Source organism: Hipposideros armiger, unplaced genomic scaffold, assembly GCF_001890085.2.
Source record: "Hipposideros armiger isolate ML-2016 unplaced genomic scaffold, ASM189008v1 scaffold_49, whole genome shotgun sequence".
NCBI classification, from domain to species: domain Eukaryota; kingdom Metazoa; phylum Chordata; class Mammalia; order Chiroptera; family Hipposideridae; genus Hipposideros; species Hipposideros armiger.
The window spans coordinates 3,115,543-3,135,189 of NW_017731399.1; the positions used below are offsets into that span (position 1 = coordinate 3,115,543).

General features: G+C 39.7%; 2 protein-coding genes across 3 annotated transcripts in view; one reads left to right on the top strand and one right to left on the bottom strand.

Moving 5' to 3' along the window:
- Positions 1 to 145: 145 nt before the first annotated feature.
- On the top strand, positions 146 to 19,259 carry ALDH6A1 (aldehyde dehydrogenase 6 family member A1). Its single transcript, XM_019640315.1, has 12 exons — positions 146 to 254; positions 6,704 to 6,763; positions 7,801 to 7,875; positions 8,042 to 8,203; positions 8,432 to 8,510; positions 8,904 to 9,206; positions 10,828 to 10,949; positions 12,286 to 12,475; positions 12,681 to 12,862; positions 14,358 to 14,537; positions 14,807 to 14,905; positions 17,209 to 19,259. The coding sequence occupies exons 1-12, from the start codon at positions 207 to 209 to the stop codon at positions 17,311 to 17,313; spliced, it is 1,605 nt and encodes a 534-aa protein (XP_019495860.1). The 5' UTR covers positions 146 to 206; the 3' UTR covers positions 17,314 to 19,259.
- BBOF1 (basal body orientation factor 1) overlaps positions 14,912 to 19,647 on the bottom strand; it is a 34,581-nt gene continuing 29,845 nt past the window's right edge. For both annotated transcript variants that reach the window (XM_019640316.1, XM_019640317.1), the window contains one exon: positions 14,912 to 15,048. In XM_019640316.1, coding sequence (XP_019495861.1) covers positions 15,037 to 15,048 — 12 coding nt within the window. In that variant the 3' untranslated portion in view covers positions 14,912 to 15,036. The remainder of the gene's footprint in view (positions 15,049 to 19,647) is intronic.

The following is a 19,647-nucleotide window of genomic DNA, read 5'->3' on the forward strand; positions in this document are numbered from 1 at the left end:
CAGAATTTGCTGAGGTAAGAGAGGGCCGAGATCTTTCACTTCTGACCAATCGCATGTCCTCCAAACTGGGCGCAGAGTCAGAATTAGGGCGAGTGATTGGCTGGTCCTCTCCACCAATGAGGAGGTGCAGCAGGATGGAGGGGCGAGGTCTGGAGAGTCACGGGCAATAGAGGCACCCGAAGGCGGAAAAGAGGCATCTGAGAACCATGGCGGCGGTAGTGGCGGCGGCGGCCGTGAGGGCTCGGATCCTGCAGGCGAGTGGGGGTGGCGCTGAGGGGTCGCGAAGCTAGGAACTGGGTCCTTGCGGTCCACTCTCTGAGCGAACCACTTCTTAGCCGACCCTACTGTTCCCACCTGACCTGTGCGGCCCTTGTCTCACTGTCCTCACTCCGTACCCGCTCTCGTTGGATCCAGCCCAGGACTGTCAGCCCCTGACCCCCAACCTTTTACTCTTGAGTCTCCCCTTATCTGGCTCTGGCCCACTCTTCTCCAGCCCTGCCCTGTTATTGCTGTCACATTCTATTGCCCTCACCTCTCTGCCGCACACGTTCTTTCACCTCTGCACCTGTCACCTACCTCCTCTGCACCTGCCACCTATCTCCCCCAGAAACTCCCCTCTGGACGCCTTTTTTAGAGCTCTTGCACCTGCCCTGTGCGTCCAGATTGTTCCCTTCCCCCACCCTACTTCACTGTCTATAATCCGAGGTAAGGGGTGGGGAGGAGGCACACGAGGGGCGACGGTCAGTGCATGAACTTTGAATCTCCTTCTCCCTCCCCCCAAAGAAACCCGTTTCCTCAGCTATGGCTGTTTGTTTTTTCCACAGGCCTTGGGCTGTTCTCCTTGCTTGCCAGGACTTTCAGTTAAACTTTCTCTCAACTAAGTTACAGTGTTCATGTTAGCGGTAAATAAGGACACATATTTATGCTACTAGTTTGTTGGAAGCACATGCCGGGGACAAAAACATCTCTAAAACACACACCTCAACAGTGCCCAAGGTGGGGTGGGGGTTGGGTCCTCAATGAAGCCAGCCTTAGAAGAGGTGGTAGAGCTACATGAGCTCATGCCTGAGGCCTGTGAGCTCTATCTCTGTTCATGGCCTTTCCCTTGTTCACAGCCTAGCAAGGACTGAGCACATGAGGCAAGATTTACTGCAGGCAACGTTCTTCAACCTGCAGGAAACATTGCCCTTCTTACTCATTAATCCAGCCTGGGAACTTCTTCCTCTATATTGCTGGACTTTTAGATGATATTAGTATTTATCAAGTTTCAGTGAGTTCTGCATCAACTTATACATGTTTAAGATTCTTAGCAGAATCAACAAAGGTTAATGTTTAAATATGCTGTTTAATAGGATAGTGTGGTTAATGGGTTGGAAGGGTTTGTCAGATGGTCTGATGTCCCTCATATGTTTCTTGCTGTGATCCTATTTTGTTTTCTAGTATCTTTTTTTAAATAGTGGGGAATCAGTTTCCACCTCATAGTATTTTCCATTACTAACTTCTCTATGAAATCTTTGACCGACATTGACTTTTGCCTACTTCCCCTCAACTCAATCACAATGAGTCATTGAGAGCCTTAAAAAGGTATTTTATCTTTTGCATCAAGGAGAAGAATCTGCCTTCCCATGTACTTTATTTTGGAAGCAGACACTATTTTCTGATTCATTTGAAGAAACTTCTAAGTTGAACTGGAAGAGAACAGAAATAGTAATCCTTAGCCAACTAATAGTTACTGTAACATGAAACTTTGATAAAGAGTAGTCTAGATTCTGGCAGGTATGAGTTTTAGAGGACTATCAAAAGGGTGTGTAAAGGAGAGAGTTCATGTTTTCAGTTATTTAAAGTACATACTTAGCGGGTCTTCTCTGTTTTGGTGGCCAGTAAAATTTACAACTTCTGCTCCTTGTGTTATCACTCCCATTCAGAAAACCAGTCTTAGGGCGTCTCAGTGACTTGCCTCAGTGATGTGTTGGAAAGAGCACAGGCTTCCATCATACTTGGATTCTATCTCAGCTCCACCACTTTTTAGTTTTTAGAATATTTGTAAAGATTAGAGTAAACGAGTGTAATGAAGTAAGCTACCTAACACTTAAGGCTAAGGTCATCCAAGATCTCTCAACTAGTAACTGAATTCAGAACTGAAGTCTTGGCATATCTTTCTGTATCAGGTACTCTCCCCAGGCTTTGGGAAAGGAAAGGTAAATATAATACTCACCTAAAGCCCCCCTGTTGTAATGCACTGATAAGTGCTAAACAATAAGAATGCACACAGGGTACTTCAGAAACAAACTCAACCTGTGCAATTCAGGAAAAGCTTCCAAGATGAGTTGGCTCTGTCTGAGCTTGATTCTTGCAAGACCAGCAGGCCTTTAGCCAAAGGGAGAAGGGAGTTCCTGGTTAAAGAAATAGCAAGTACAAAATAAGCATGTAGAAAACAAGATGTTTGATGTGACTGGCCATAGGATAGTTTCTTCAGCAACGGTGCTAATGATTGTGTCTTGGGAAATAAAGAAAAGATAGGCAATCTCACCTGTCAAAAACTATGTAATAATGTTTTATTATACCAAATGCAATGCCTTTTATGCCCTCTTGACAGCAGGGAGGCTGTGTGCAAGTGAAAATAAAATTAAATGGCCTAGAATGCTCTAGATGGCTATCCATGCATTCTCTGCCCTATAAAAGAGTATACATGAAACAAAATTAATATCAAACGATTGCTTGGTGAGTACTCATTCTTTCATTCCACAAAATATTACTAAATGCTTACTCTATTCCAAAAATGGTGCGAGGGGCTGAGGACACAGTTATCTAGTGATCTAAGGGGATCACTTGTTAGTATAAAGGGGAGAGAGAGTTATTTAAACAAGCTACTATTCTATAAGGTGGTATGAGGAATAAAAGAACTCAGGTGTTTTATGAATTGCACCATCAGGTACTTAGCCTGGACTTGAGATTGAGACTTAAAAACTTCCAAGTCTGTTACTTCTCTCACTCTTAGAAGTTAACCTTGTTTCTCCTACTTCAGAGGAAACAGCAATGATCAAGTGAGAACCTCCTGAACTCCCTACTAGCAAACCTGCAAATCTAACCTGCACCTGTACCCAAAGTGATGGCTAAGTAGGGAGCAAAGGAGTAGGGGTAAGCCAAGCACATGGGATGAAACAATTTCAGGAAAGAGGGAGCAGCACATGCAAGGGCAAAGAGAGCACAAAACATGATCCGAATGGCTGGGTCATAGATCAGGAAGAAAGTGGCAACCTGTGAAACTAGAGAAGTAAAGATACTACTATGTAGAGTCTTCTGAGCAATAAAAAAATTTGTCTTATCCCTAGGGCAGTGGCAAGCCATTGGAGGGTTTTAAACAAGGGGGTGATCTGACCAGATTTGTGTTTTAGAAAGACCCTCTGGTGATGGGATAGAAATTAGATTCAGAAGGTTGAAGATTGAAATCCAGGTGAGAGACAATGATGGTATAGACTGGGGTGATAGCAGGACGGGCAGAGAAAAAGGGGTGTATTCAAACACTTCTGGAAGAACAGATTGCCAGGGCTTGTTTGATTTGCTGTAAAGAGAAAGGGAGGAATTGGGGTGACATTCAGGTTTCTGGTTGGGCAACTAGGTGAATAGTAGTCCCGTTCACTGAAAGGTGAGCTATAGGAGGCACAGTGGATTGGTGGGAGAAAGAGGAGGAATCCAGCTTTTTCAACATTTACCTAAATAATACCCAAGTAGAGATATAGCAAAGACAGTTATGTGGGTATTACCTGGAGAGGGAGGTACTGGCTAAGGACTATAGAGTTGGGCATCATCAGGATCTAGGTAATTAAACTACAGAGTTGATGAGATCACTCAAGGAGAGTAGGCAGAACGAGAAGAAAAGAAGGCCTAGGACCAAGCCTTGAGGACCTAGCTCGAAGTGACCAGGTAGAAGAGAATGAATCAGCATAGAAGGCAGAGAAGTGGCCCAAGAGATAGAAGAGACACCAGGTGTCACAGAAGACAAGTGAAAAGGGGGTTCAGGAAGGAGGGCATGATTAACCATGTGTTACATAAAATTTCCAAGGGCTGAGAGACCAACGAAAGAGGCTGACAATTCTATCATTACATAAAGAGTTTTTTAAGGGAACTTACATACGAGGCTCATCTTGGGTGACAAAAAGACGGCATGGATAGCTTCTGTGCCATGTGGCAGGCACTAAGGGGTTATATAGGACAGGGCAGGATGGATGGGGGTACTGGGGTGAAAGCTGGCCCAGATGAGGGGGAAATGCCCTGCATGTTTGCCTGGGGCAGGGCAATAGTCTGTTCCAAGAACCAGCATGCCTGGGGCAGAGGAGAGGGGTCAGTCAGTCCCCAAGGGGATTTTTTGGGAAACAATCTCTGTTCTGGCCAGGCAGCAGTCACATCATGGAACAGTGTCTCCTCCACACCACGTCGCCTCTGCTGAGAGGTCAAGTACTACAAGGAGTCCATGGAACGTAGAAAGTCACTGGTGTTCAGTCATGAAGGTTGGGATTGAAGGGTTAGTGGGAGATGAGGAAATAAAGGTAATTAGTGTAAAGAACCCTTGCTATTGGATGGAGACAGGTTTAAGGTACAGAAAAGAAAGGATAATTGATAGAAATGTCAGAGGGAGAAGGAAACGTCGGCTTCAGAGCCCAGGTGCAGAGATTAGCCTGAGACTGGAGGCCAGACACCTCTTCAGCCGGTCCACAGATACTGATTGTGCACCTCTGTCTCCCAGTCACTTTGTCCTCACAGAGCTTGCTAGCTACCTTCTCCATTTTAAGAGGGAGGAAGGCAAAAGGATGGGTATAGTTGCAGGTCAGTTTTGTAGGTTTGCTAGTAGGAAGTTGAGGAAGTTTTCATCTGATTGTTTCTATTTCCTCTGTAATAGGAAAAATAAGGTCAGATCCTAAGAGTAAGGGGGTCGGGGGAAGTAGCAGAGTTGGAAGTTCTAAGAGAATTGATAAGTTTTGAAATAGCAAGGAGTAAAGCAAGTATTTCTAACAATATAGTAATAATAACATCTCACAAGCATCAGCTACTCGCTAGCTATTTTCCATATCCGTACAGCCTTGATTCTTGATTGTAATAACTCTTTAAAGTAGGTGAACAAGATGGATACAGTGCCTACCCTCAAGGAGCTTAGTCTTTCAGGTAACAGACAAGTACCTAAGCAGTTACAACAGAGACAAATAAACCTGATAGGGGAAATACTGGCGGCTGTGGGAGTACAAAAAAAGGGACACCTAACCTAGTCTGGGGTGGGGGCAGTCAGGCAATATAGCTGCCCAGGGGACCTTTTCTTTTGTTCAGTAGGTATTTATTGAACACTCACTATGTACCAGGTTGGTATTGAGAACATGGCTACAAATAAGACACGGTGGGCTCCAGGGGAATTTTTTGTGGGGAATGGAGGAGGAAGCAGACTAGGCATTTGGAAGGATTGTCTGCTGGTCCAAAAGACCAGCATCCTTTCCTCTGAACAGTGCTGAAGGCGCACAAATTGCACTTCATGCAGCTCTAAACCTTTTGATTAACATAGTCTCTCTTCAGACAAGACAATAGATTATTATTAGATTGCAACTTTTATATTCCAGTTCCAAGTATTTCAGATTGCTCACTTTGATTAGACTTGAATATTTCTTAAATCAACTTTCATAGCATATATACAAATTATATTTTTAGAGAGTTATTTTATGGTAACTGATCCCCCCCTCCCAATTTTCTGATTATACCCTATTAAATATTACCTACACAACACATTTTTTCCTATCAGGTACATGTGGCATTTTTAAAAAATAGCTTTATTGAAATACAATTGGCATAAACTGTATATATTTAAAGTGTACAACTTGATAAGTGATAATATTTGTATACACCTGTGAAAACATCATCACAATCAAGCTAATGAATATATACCTACCCCAAAAAGTTTCCCTCTTACCCTCTCTTCTCTGCCTCCCCCATCATCTTTAGGCAACCACTGACCTGCTTTCTGATACTACAGATTAGTATGAATTTTCTAGTTTTATATAAATGGAATCATACAGTATAGACTCTTTTTATGTCTGACTTCTTTTACTCAATACATTTATTATAATTATCCATATTGTTGCATCTATCAATAGTTCATTCTTTTTTATCGCTGAGTAGTATTCCAATGAATGGATATAGCACATTAGTTTCCCTATTCACCCATCCAGTGGTGGACACTTGGATTGTTTCTAAGTTTTGAGCTATTACAAATAAAGCTCTTAGGAACATTTATGTTCAAGTATTTGTATGGGCATATTATACTTACATTTGATACTTGGTTATACACTACCTTGTATTCAACACCTATTGTGTTAGATACCGTGCTAAGTGTTTTCATATTGTTAGATTTATGGTGATGACATTTTCCAGGCCAAAAATTAGGAAAATAGACTAATGACAAAAAATATATGTATTTTTAATCAGAACTGTCCTAGAAATTGAGGACATGATCATGATGGTTTATTGTTTTCTCAGTTTGCTGTATCTCATAGTCTCATGTCTTTTCTCTTTAAAGACCATATGGCCCTCGAGAGCAAACACCAAGTCCTTTTTCATACACCCTCAGTAACTAGTATAATGTTAATCCTATAGTAGCCATTCACTAAGCTTTTAATAATTTTCTGCTCTCATTTATCAAAATAATCTTTCTTTTACTTCACAGGTTTCTTCCAAGGTGAACTCCACTTGGTATCCAGCATCCTTTTTCTCTTCTTCTTCAGTGGTGAGTTTATTTGCCACTAAAGATTAACTTCTGAGAAGGAATTCAGTATAATTTTTGGATATTACCATTTATCTTCTTTATGAAATTGTGATCAGAATATAGGTGAAACTTTCTACCTTTGTTTTCTTATTTAATATTATATCTATTACATTTTAAGTATTTGCAGCGTTACAAGATGGTCTTTATACATGATTGTGACTTTAATGGCTGCATAGTATTCCATCAAGTAGATATGAACTGAGTTAGCTAATAATTTCCCCATACAACATTTAGATTGCTTTCATTTTTCAGTATTATAAAACAAACATTTATTTGTAGTTTTTTCCTTCTTTTAGATTATCTCTCGTCTGAAATACGATTACTGTGTTAAAAGATACAAATACTTTCATGGCTTTCAGAAGTTTAGTTGACCCTGCCAGATAATTGGTTCTTCTTGACAACCTTTAGAGTTGTTTTTACAGACCTACTGTCTGTCAGCCATTTACAGTACCTAAAATTTAATAAGCACTGGTGCTAAAAATCCTTTCTATATAGAAGCATGCACACACTGTGACACATCTGTTTTGATCCACAGAGTCCTTTGAAAATTTAATGAAAGTAAACTACTCAGAAAAAAAATACACACAGATAGGAACATTAAAAAAAACTTTTCGTCATAAAGGTAAGACATTATCATGGTAATGTGGCAGAAAGTCAGCTAGGCCAACAAGTCATAAGGGCTAATTTTTGTTAACACGGAGTCTGCTGCTGTTTTAGTACTAACTTTACAGTGATGTGTTTACTTCCAAGGTGAACTCCACTTCACATGAAGTTCCACTGTGTGATTGGCTGGGAATTTCCCACCTTCAAAGAGATCATAGTATTAAGAGGCCCTGCCACATCCTAACAAGCACTATAAACCAGTATATTGTGTATCTCTTTCCTAGTGGTAACATTTCTAGAGATGGTTATCAACCTGAGTACCTTCCTTTTTGTGAAAGGAAAGGAGATAAGTAAAGCAATTCACTAATGCGGTTGTTTCTTTTTTTTCCCCCCAGCCAACTGTAAAGCTCTTCATTGATGGGAAATTTGTTGAATCCAAAAGTGACAAATGGATTGACGTCCACAACCCAGTGAGCAAAGCTGCTTAGACTGACTATCCTAGAATTCTTGGAACATGGTGGGAAAGTGGGGACCAGCGTGTCTATCATGAAACACATAATGCTGCCTCTATGACTAAATGAAAAATGGAGAAGGTGGGGCAGGGGCAGAGGATGATGTGCTGCTTTTTCCCATCAGGCCACCAATGAGGTCATTGGTCGGGTCCCTCAGGCCACCAAGGCTGAAATGGATGCAGCTGTTGCTTCCTGCAAACGTGCTTTCCCCACATGGGCAGACACTTCAGTATTAAGCCGTCAGCAGGTCCTACTCCGCTATCAACAACTTATTAAAGAAAACTTGGTAAGAAATCTGAATGGTATCATTTTCCAAACTGTTGCCTGGAGGACACTTGTCACACCCACAGTGGCCCTTTGAGCTGCACCCCCTCACTCTACACTCCTGAGAGACATAAATCACAGCTCTCTCCCTTATACTACTTCTCCCCCACTTTGGGTCTTCCTTGGTTGCCTGAAAACTAAAAGGAGGCGCCGCCTTGTATTGCTTTCTATTTGTGTGTTTTCTCTCTAGAAAGAAATCGCCAGGATAATCACATTGGAACAAGGGAAGACCCTAGCTGACGCTGAAGGAGATGTATTTCGAGGCCTTCGTAAGCTGGGAGTCCCTCATGGGAAGTTTCAGGGACCTTCGAGAAGGAGCAAAGGAAGATGGGAGGGAGGCAACATCTCAGAATGGGGGACTGCTTCTTCCTTTATGTAGATTTTATTATCCCCTGATATCTTTTTTAATATTATGGAAAATGGCAATATTTCTCAGGGATCTATGAAATTGGTTTACTTCATTCTTTGTTTTACTCCAATGATCTTCCAGTAGCGATGTGCACTTTGCTGTCTTTTTCCCAATGAGAGAATCTCATTTTGCACAACCCCTTCTCATGGAGGGACAAGTTAATGTTCCTTCCCTCTGTCACTGGCCTGAGCAGGACAAAGCTAAGTAGTGCACAGTGTGGGCAGTTGGTGGCCTGACTTCTTCTCTGTTGCAGAGGTAGTTGAGCATGCCTGTAGTGTGACATCCCTCCTGCTGGGAGAGACCATGCCATCCATCACCAAAGATATGGACCTTTATTCCTACCGTCTGCCTCTGGGGGTGTGTGCAGGCATTGCTCCATTCAATTTTCCTGCCATGATCCCCCTTTGGATGTTTCCCATGGCCATGGTATGTGGAAACACCTTCCTAATGAAACCATCAGAGCGCGTCCCCGGAGCAACAATGCTTCTTGCTAAGTTGCTCCAGGACTCTGGTGCCCCTGATGGAACACTGAACATCATCCACGGACAACACGAAGGTAACTGCCCTTCAGTACATGGCACTTAATCTGGCTTCAGAAAAATCAAGGTATTGAGTGGTGATGGGGTGAATGAGGAACCCAGGGAGGAAGGATTTTCTAATAGTAACTTCCATGTTTGAAGGTAATGTTTGTTGACTGTTTTGCCATCACTGTGTGCTAGGTAACTAACTGGGAAGTAGCCGTGTTTGTTTGTTGCGTTACAGAATACATTGGAACAAAGAAATGTGGGTTAGGGCAAGACACAGATAAGATTACAGAGAAAGTTCTCACTTCAATATTGAGAGAATGTAAGAGGATATTTAACTGAGAATTTATAGACCTCAAAGAGACTGAAAGTCTTCTAAGTCATATAATAATAGCTACTGCTTAAAAAGTGCCTCTGTATTTCAGGCACTGTTCCTAGTGCATTTCATATATTATCTTATTTTTAATCTTTACAACAACCCGTTGAGGTAGGTACTACTATTATTTTTCCTTTTTACAGATAAGAAAATTGAGGCATAATGAAACTAATTTGCTCGAAGTCACACTGTTAGAAACTGTCAAAACCAGGATGTGTGTACCCAGGAAGGCTGACCCTGGTTTTTACTTTTAAATACAGTCATGTGCCGCTTAATGACGTTTTGGTCAATGACAGACCGCATATACGACAGTGGTCCCAAAAGATTATAATGGAGCTGAAAAATTCCTATCACCTCGTGACATCAGTGCCATCGTAACGTTATAGCATATTACTCACACGTTTGTGGTGATGCTGGTGTAAACAAACCTGCACTACCAGTTGTATAAAAGTATAGCACCTACAATTATGTATAGTGCACACTACTTGATATTGATAATGACTATGTAACTGGTTTATGTATTTATGATAGTATACTTTTTATTGTTATTTTAGAGCGTACCCTTTCTACTTAAAAAATAAGTTTGCTGTGTTATGCCGGGAGCAGCCTCATATATCTCATGTTTACCGTGTCTCCTCATTGCATCATTTTCTCTTGAGTTTGATTTAATCTCGTGTTTTGTTCAGAAACATGCTGTATAGGCTTGTAGCCTAGGCACAATAGATTATACCAGACAGCCTAGATGTATAGTAGACTATATCAGCTAGGTTTGCATAGTGCATAGTAGGATATTCGCACAACGACAAAATCACCCAATGACGAATTTCTCAGAATGCGTCCCCATCGTTAAGTGGTGCATGACTGAACTATGCTATATTATTGTCTCTCACATGAAGGCATAATAGTGTCTGAGAGGCCCTGTATGTAGTAGTGACAATTGAGGAAATATCACATTTTTAAAGGACAAAGGAAGTGTTGAGTATTGAAGGGCTGTTACAATACTTTGGAGGAAAATAGGAGTTGTAACCATCAGAGTTAGATTAGAAGTAGAAATTCTAGAATAGTAAATGAGAAAAATAATGAAAGGGGAGGGGCTAAATAGAATTTGTAGCTTAAAGAATTAAGAGAACAAGGAAAGAGAGAACTTCAAAATGGGAACCCAGGATAGAAACACAAAAGTATGAAAACTTCTCCTTTCTAGAAGTGGGAAAAAGGAAAATTGCCATGTTGAGAAGCCATTTGTTCCTTTGCAGTGATCATTTATTTTCTTCTTAAAGCTGTAAACTTTATTTGCGATCATCCGGATATCAAAGCAATCAGCTTTGTGGGATCCAACCAGGCAGGAGAGTACATCTTCGAGAGAGGGTCAAGACATGGCAAGAGAGTTCAAGCCAATATGGTGACTTCTTATTCATTTTTTTCCCCTCAAACTCTAAGTATTAAAATTACCCAGAAACAGCCCTTCAGCAGAGCGGCTGCTCACCCCACTCTAATGCCAGTGTTTCTTTATCCCCATTTCATCCTATCTATCTTTCCTTTAAGGATGAACCTCGTGATGAGTTTTATTCTTAGTCACTTTAATTAGCTTTTATCATATACTATGAATCTTGGTGCCAAAGGGCACATTTCTCCCTGAGAATGTTATTCAAATTCTTTGGGCTTTAGCAATTAACAGTTGAATTCTGGTTCTGGCCCTGTTTCTTCCTTCATACCATGTTTTTCTAGCCCTTTATCCTTCCTTCTTTTAAGGCGTATCCTAACTACTAATGTCAAAATAGAATCTTCCCTAAGAGCCCAGGCTATTTAAAGCACTGGAAAGAGACCAATATTCCTGTATGTGTGGTTTACTTGGTTGTAGTTTTGCTGTTCTCTTACTAGCTCCATGTCAAATACTTTGCAGTTCTTTGATACTTAAATATAAGTCCAATTGCTACTTTCTTACCCTTCCGATAATGTTGCATAAAGGATAGCCATCTTTGCACAGGCTTGGAAACTTCATGATATGCCCACTTATTTCTTTTTGTGGCTAAATGTATTTTGGCCAAAAGTTTGACTTAACTCCCTCCCAGTTCACTATTAATTTATTGAGTAATTCTGTATCTAACAGTATATTATGTATAATGGGATGAAATTAAATAGCAGACATGGTATTTATCCATGCACTCAACTATAGTTGTATCTGCAAACTGTGTGGAAATGACCATATGTTATCCAATATAGAAGTTCATGAGCTCTGTATCTAGAAATAAACTAATCTGGGGAGACTTTTTCCAGAGAGGTCTGTTTCCTATTTTGCCTTTCACCTGGCTGCTGGCAGCTCCTTGTTTACACTGCTTGCTCTTCATGTAACTGGAAACCCTAGCAGACAAATTCTTTCCTATCTAATGTAGGAAAGAGAAGGGAGTTTTCCTTGGTTCCTGGATGCAGTATTTAACCTGCCAGTTTAATGTTATGTGATGACTGGGGCTCATTTTTGTCTGTTTGTTTTGATCTCAATAAACACATATCAGCTTATCAGCTGAGAAAATGAAAAAAAAAGTAACCTGGAGACTTGCTCAATGTTACCAAGACTTTAGCAGTATCAGAATAATAAATCTACCCTCAAAGTAACAAAGGATAAATTCTCTTAGTCCTTACCTTCAATTCTCATTTTGAAATCTCAGATTTTTTGCCTGATTTCTCAGCCTAATTGTATTTTGCCAAGGAAGATTCATGGACTTTCTGTATTTGCTTAGGGAGCCAAGAACCATGGGGTAGTCATGCCAGATGCCAATAAGGAAAATACCCTGAACCAGCTGGTTGGGGCAGCATTTGGAGCTGCTGGTCAGCGCTGCATGGCTCTTTCAACAGCGATCCTTGTGGGCGACGCTAAGAAGTGGCTACCAGAGCTGGTGGATCGTGCCAAAAACCTCAGAGTCAATGCAGGTAATCCGTTGTCTGCCTAGCTGCTTTAGACTGCATCTGTGGCGCTAAACTCTTGGTTTTAGCACTGGCCTTAGCCAATGAGAGCAACATCCCTGTTCTTACCATTGCCCCACTTTACACTGGACTTGTCATTTGGATTCATCTTTAGTTGGCAGTCGTAATTCATGTGAATGAAGACTTTAAACACTGTTGTGTTCTTTTACAGGAGACCAGCCTGGAGCTGATCTTGGCCCTCTGATCTCCCCCCAGGCCAAGGAGCGAGTCTGTAATCTGATTGATAGTGGAACTAAGGAGGGGGCCTCTATCCTTCTTGATGGTCGAAAAATTAAAGTCAAAGGCTATGAAAATGGCAACTTTGTTGGACCAACCATCATCTCAAATGTCAAGGTGAGCAACTCTGGATTATTTATTTCACAAATTTGGAAGCTGAAGGCTCTGTGGAGGCGATGGAATCTCATCCCTCCAGTTTGTAAATGAAGACATTTAATGACTAAAAACCTTATCTCTTCAGGATTACTCAGTTATTTTATCTAGAGTCTGAACAAGTCTCCCCTCTTACTCCCAATCTCTTTCCACTCTACCAGCAGTCGGCAAACTTTCCATATAGAACTAGGTAATAAATACTTTTGGCTTTGCAGGCTATATAGTCTCTATTGCAACTACTCAACTCTTGACATTTTAGTGTGAAAGTAGCCATTAACATTGTATGGCTGTGTTCCAATAAAACTTTATTTATGGACAATGGAATTTTAATTTCAAATAATTTTACATGTCATGATTGATATTTTTTTCAGCCATTTAAAAAATACAGAAATCATTCTTAGCTTGTTGGCTGTTGAAAAACAAGCAGTGAACCACATTTGGCCCACTGGCCATATTTTGCCAACCCCTATCTTATATTATACTTCTTACTTATGTGTTTAATGTTTATTTTGTCTTCCTGCTCCTTCTTGCTGCTTAGCTTATACTGGGTTGTCGGAAAAGTCATGATGCATTTTTGCAATGAAAAACAGAAAAAATACATCATGACTTTTCCGACAACCCAATAAGTTACTGCAGTGTCTCTCTCCATCGACATATCAGTTACCCAGTATTTATTGAGTACCTACTTTGTGCCTTAAATTTAGCTGCATCTTCACCAGAAAGTGACGAAAGAAAAAGAGTTGATCTGTCAATTTTTATTTATCAAAATTCTGCAAGTCTCTCAGTTAAAATTAATGACTGAGTTTAGGAGGGTTTTATTTGAAATACATATGTCCCCACTAATCCTACTATAATCCTGAATAATTGAGTTGAATGTTAAGTGTAGTAGAAATTATGAAATCTCTTGCCGCAGAACCATAGAGGAAAAATCCACTTATCAGCAATAAACACAGCTACCTAGCTGCAGTGGTGAAGAATGTTTTGAATGTTTAATGTGACCTGATATCAAAATATAAATGTACAGACTCATTTGAGAGGCAAAGGAGTGAATGAGAATGGATTGTTTATGTTACAGAAAACTTAGCACGGGTTTCTTTAAACAGAAAAATTCTCCTGTGATGTTTCTAATATATATTTTATTTATAAAATATGAATTTTCATGTAACTTTTCAGTAACATAACAATTGTATAAACAAGTTATACAAGTATAAAACAGGAAGCTAGTGATGGGTCACGGGACCTAAAAATACAGTGCTTAAAGGAAAGGACTGTAGTAGTACTTACTAGGAACTTCAAGCTGTTTATGTGATTGGTACCTTGCAAGATGGAACACAGCAAGAAAGGATTTAAAATGAAAAGAGATTACTAACATGAAAGCTGTCCATATAAACAGTGGGTAATAAGGTGCCAAATAAGCATTAAATACTGACTTCTTTTCTGGATGCGTCACTCCTGGCAGCCAAATATGACCTGTTACAAAGAGGAGATTTTTGGTCCAGTTCTGGTAGTTCTGGAGACAGACACTTTGGATGAAGCCATCAAGATTGTAAATGACAACCCATATGGAAATGGAACTGCCATCTTCACCACCAATGGAGCCACTGCTCGGAAATATTCCCACTTGGTGGATGTTGGACAGGTTTGTGAACAGATTTTTAGGAGCTTCTTGTAGCCATTTACTGTTTCCCATCTAAAGGGAGATGGTAAAGAGTGGTCAGTCGCTTCCCCTCTGATCTCTCACAATGCCTCATTTCTTCCTAAGGAATAAAAGTTCATGGGATGGAGATGGGGTAGAAGGTGGGTATTTAAAATTGGTCCCTCTGGTGCCAAGCACTTGAGCTTCTACATGGAGAGCTCCTTTGTTTGAGTCCTTTCCTTGGTATGTGATGTGCATTTGTTCTGCTTCAGGTGGGTGTGAATGTCCCCATTCCAGTGCCTTTGCCGATGTTCTCATTCACGGGCTCCCGATCTTCCTTCAGGGGAGACACCAACTTCTATGGCAAACAGGTAACTTTAAAGTTTTAAAAAACATTATTTTCCTCTAAGAAATTTTCTTGAACATATTCAGGAACAAGGATTCTACAAGGAAAGGCCAGGCAGTTGCTTCTGTGGGGTCATATGTTGCTCAGCAGTGCTTATCAGTAGGTCCCCTAGAAAAGATTTAAAAGTTAACAAAATTTTGCCAAAGCTACTTCTTGCCGAATAACTCAAAGCAACAAAGTTTTGGGGAAAGAGCATGAGGAAGTCCAAGCCTGTGTATATGTCTCTTCTTCTGCCTGGAACCCTCTTTCTGCCTCCCCCCTTTTTCATTTGACTAACTCTTCATCACCTGTCATGTCTCAGTATAAAGGATGGACTCCTCCAGAAAATCACCTCTGACCACTAGCCGCCCCTTCCTCATGCTGGGTTGGGTGTGCCCATGTGCTCCCCACTGCACATACATCTCCTGTAATCATTATTTATTTACAAAAAATTTTATTGAGCATCTTCTTTGTACCAAACACTATTATTCTAGGCACTATAGATACAGCACTGAACAGGAAAAATAAAGCATATCCGGAACCAAATTGTGTGGGTTCAAACCCCAGCTCAGCCAGTTATTAACTGTGTGATATTGGAGGATACCCTCTCTGTGCCTCAGGTTTCTTCATCTGTAAAATGAGAATAACAACAGTACCTATATGTCATAAGGTTATGAGGATTAAATTACCACTGTTGCCACATCCTTCAGCAGGTGCATGTATCCTAAGGCAGGAACGGGCATGGCATGTTCAAACAGCAGAAATGGGCTGGAGCACAGTGAGTGGATGAGTAAGAAAGTGGTAAGAGATGAGGCTAGAGAAGTAGGCAGGGGCAAGTCATGCAGGACTCTAAGCCATGTTAAGAAGCCCTCATCACACTGTAATTATTATTTATCTGCAGCACCTGGCCAGATGTGTGTTGCAAAAATGGGCTGCTGGAAGTTCTTTGTTGTCCCACAGAAATACAACCATTTTGGAACCTTCAGTAATAAATTATATTTTTTCTATACAGGTCTACCTTTTATAGATAAATAAAAAATTAGCATTGGAATTGCACAGCAGAATATGACAATGTGACTGACTAATTGGTTAAGAAAAAACTGGTTATGTGGAGGCTGATTATACAGTTTGCATTAATCACAGCTTTTGCAAAATTAACTAGTTTGATACTATTAACAAAAATTTCTTTATAAGTTACTCTGGTAAGTGAGGCTTATTGGAGGAAAAGCCTGACCTCATACATTCAGTCTTAAATCCTTAGGTAACTAAATTGCTACTTTTGCATTCTGGAAAGAAGACATGAAAGTATCATTCTTACATAATAAAATATAAACCTTAGTTGTATCTTATATTAAAAATATGTAATAATCTCTAAATTTTTTTCCAATGTATTACTATGGCCCAAATTTTGTCAAATAATTCTAGAAGAGTGCTTTAAGCAAACTAGTATGTTTTTTCCTAACAATATCTTTCTAACTTGCTAGTACTTTGATAAGTGTTAAATCTTTACAATCTATTCTCTTTTGCTCAAGCCTGTTCTTGCGAAATAAACTATGTAAATATAAAGCAAGTATGCTGAATTTTTTTTGGCTGAGATGTTATAGGTGATTTAGAAGTGAATGTGTATAACATCGGACATTTTACTTTAGATTTGTAAGATATTTTGGATTTTACTACTTCAGTATTTTTACTACTTCAGCTGTTTATCACTGACAATTGTCAGAAATGGCCTAATGTATATTTCATTACTTCATTCCTTTTTCTTCTTCATGGGAAAGAGAGAAAAACTAACAATAATTGAACAGCAGTTACTTTGCTGGGATGTTTGTATGCCATTTCATTTTCCCCTCACATTCTTATGAGGTGGGCTTTATGTCAAAGATAAGGCCCAAGGTTAAACAGCAGTCAATAAGGAGCAGAGGCAGGATTTGAGCCATGTCTCAAGACCTTAGAGTACATGATATTCATCTCTAGGAACAGAATGACCTGCAAGTTTAACAGATTGCATTGTTCAGTTTTTCCTTTTAGCTGCTAATGATCTTGGCTAGTTTCAGCATAATAAGAGCTAAGGTTTGACTGTTTACTATGTGCCAGGTATTATGCTAAATGTTTTAGATAAATTTACATGAATATATTGATTTTAGTTGCACTTAAGTTCCTTAAGTAGAGCCTGAGTAGCACTTACAGCAATTTCTTCAAAAGCTGATTAAAAACAAGAATCTCCAAACCTCCAAGACAGACATGCTAACTCTGTCTCTCTCCCTTTTTTCCCCCCTTTGTTCTCTTTAGGGCATCCAATTCTACACTCAGCTAAAAACCATCACTTCTCAGTGGAAAGAAGAAGATGCTACTCTTTCCTCGCCTGCTGTAGTCATGCCAACCATGGGCCGTTAGAAATAAGTTTGTTCCAGACTCAGTCCATCCTGAGTAATCTCCCTTTATTCTTGACCAACTTCATTTTCCAACTTTGCTCAGACCAGATCCCTGAGAATGGAATAACATGTAACTAAAATTTTTCTCAGAACGATTAGCCCCTGCAAAGTTGTTATAGGGAGATTCCTAGTGTAACTCTGAAACCAGATTTTCACTTACTCTTCATACTTCTGTTTTTGAGGTAACTGCTGTGAACTGTGAAATGTTTATCTGGAATGAGAGCTTAGACCTGTTTTCTAAAAATTCTCCCCTTTTCTGATGTCTTGAAGGAAGGGAAGATTATGTAAAGAAGATCACCCATAATTGGAAGAGGAACTCTTGGATGGGGAAATAGGACAGATATAATTCACCCTTTGGTTGATCCTCAAACACAGCCCCACATAAATGCCAGTGGGGGAGATCCCTCTGCCAGGCTGCCCAGAGCCTCTCATTTATCTCACACTACAAAAGATATAGTCCGTTTCTACTTATCCCACAGTTGTGACAACTGCTTCTTTTTGTTGAATGCCACTTTCTCCTAATGAATCATGACCACTAAATTGTATCATTGTCACTGCTCCTGCTTCTTAAAATCACTTCTCAAGGATACCTCAGTATGCATTAGATAAATGAACTTTTTCTAGTGTGTGCCAAATGTTAAATTTCAAGGTTTAAAAAAAAAATGTGAAGGTTTGCCTCAACAATCATTAACTAATGCGTTAGTCATTAATTCAGATGCCAATAGTTTTTTGTTTTGTTTTGTTTTTTCCTTTAGAAAACCATTTCAAAAGTTATTTTAGGCCCAGAAATCAAGGGCTGTTCCAGCCATGAAAGTGGGCAAGATTCTTGTTAAGCAAGTCTAACCTGATAGTCCTTGTCAAATTTTTTCTGTCGTTCTTTCCTCTTGCCTGCATTTCTCATTAGTGATACTTTTTAATAAAAGAACTCAATATAGAGTAAACTGACTGGGGCCTAAGAAATCTTAAAGTTTCATGACATAAAGTAGTAAAAAAGAAACGCTTTGATAGATTCTTTTGCTACCATTAATTCAACCCTGGTTATGCTTTTTGTTTCTGAATTCAATGTGCTAAACAAAATAGCTTTCATCTTTTTGCTTTATATCCCAACTGAATCCTGTCTTTCTGATGTGGTTTTCATGCAGTGAACTAGGAGAAGGCTTCTGGCTCTGATAGAGGAATCTCTGGTCCTCAGCCAGATAACGAAGGTCATTTATTTTTCCTCTTCCCTGTTAGTCACATGGATAATGCTAACGTACTCCATGGAGGTTATTCAGTGAATTAAGGACAGTGAAATCCTTGCAAATGTTTGTGCATTCTATGGATTTTAGGCTTATTACTACCACGAACTAGATACAATGTCAAAATCTTCAATCACTTAAGGTGACTGGAACTCGAGTAAAATACATTTATGATCCTACTGGGTCTTCCTGTTTTTCTTTTTTTAGATTTGCCTTCCTAAAGGTGAGGCAATAGAAATTTATAGAATTCCCCGTTTTATCTCTTATCACAGCTTGCAACTGATAGTGATATTTAATTCAACCCAACAACAACGACAGGCTGGGTTGAATAAAAGGTCGTATTGTCTAAATTCCAAGTGGAATTAAATATGATCACAGAGATTCCTAAATTTTCCTTACATTTAAGGGAAATCATGTTTTAAAAATGCTAATCAGAATTGTGTTTCTCTGCTTGGAATCAACTCATTTGGCTAACTACTTGCTACTTAGAAGTTTCTTATTTCTTATATGGAAAAAAAAATCTGTAATTCTGTTTATGCTAATAGCAGCTAAAAAATTCAGTTTTGGGGGTTTTTTTTGCTCTGATGTGGCCTCATTTGAAATTTCTCTGATTCTACACTGTACTGATTGTGAATAACACGTTACAAATAAAAAGCTCTTAAAGAGAAAACCTGGCCATGCTTCCTTATGATGCCTGTGTCCCATAGCTTGTAGTGACTCAGACTTCCTGCCTCTGTCCAAAGCTAAGAGTTACATGGTCATTATACTTATTCTTACATAAAAGATAGTACATATTTTGGCTAGGCTGTGCATTGCAAAAGGCAATTTATAGGCTTTCCACACTAAAAGAGGCACAAATACGTATTTGTGTTAATTATATGCTTTCCTTAGTGTGGATATTGTGATAAAAATGTACACTGAGCTCACAATAGTAGTATTACTCATTTCACCGATCCCTGAGAGCTCTTGGGTAATAGAGCTATAGAACTGTGACTTATCAAGAAGCTGAATAGGTAATGGTGGCAGTTATGTGAATTGTTTGGTGAGATTACAGACTC

What these genes read in the sequence shown, in the direction of transcription:
- ALDH6A1 (XM_019640315.1), top strand. Translation starts at nt 207, where the DNA reads ATGGCGGCGGTAGTGGCGGCGGCGGCCGTGAGGGCTCGGATCCTGCAG. An exon ending in CATCCACGGACAACACGAAG is followed by an intron (nt 9,207 to 10,827) that starts GTAACTGCCCTT and finishes TTCTTCTTAAAG; the next exon opens with CTGTAAACTTTATTTGCGAT. An exon ending in AAACCTCAGAGTCAATGCAG is followed by an intron (nt 12,476 to 12,680) that starts GTAATCCGTTGT and finishes GTTCTTTTACAG; the next exon opens with GAGACCAGCCTGGAGCTGAT.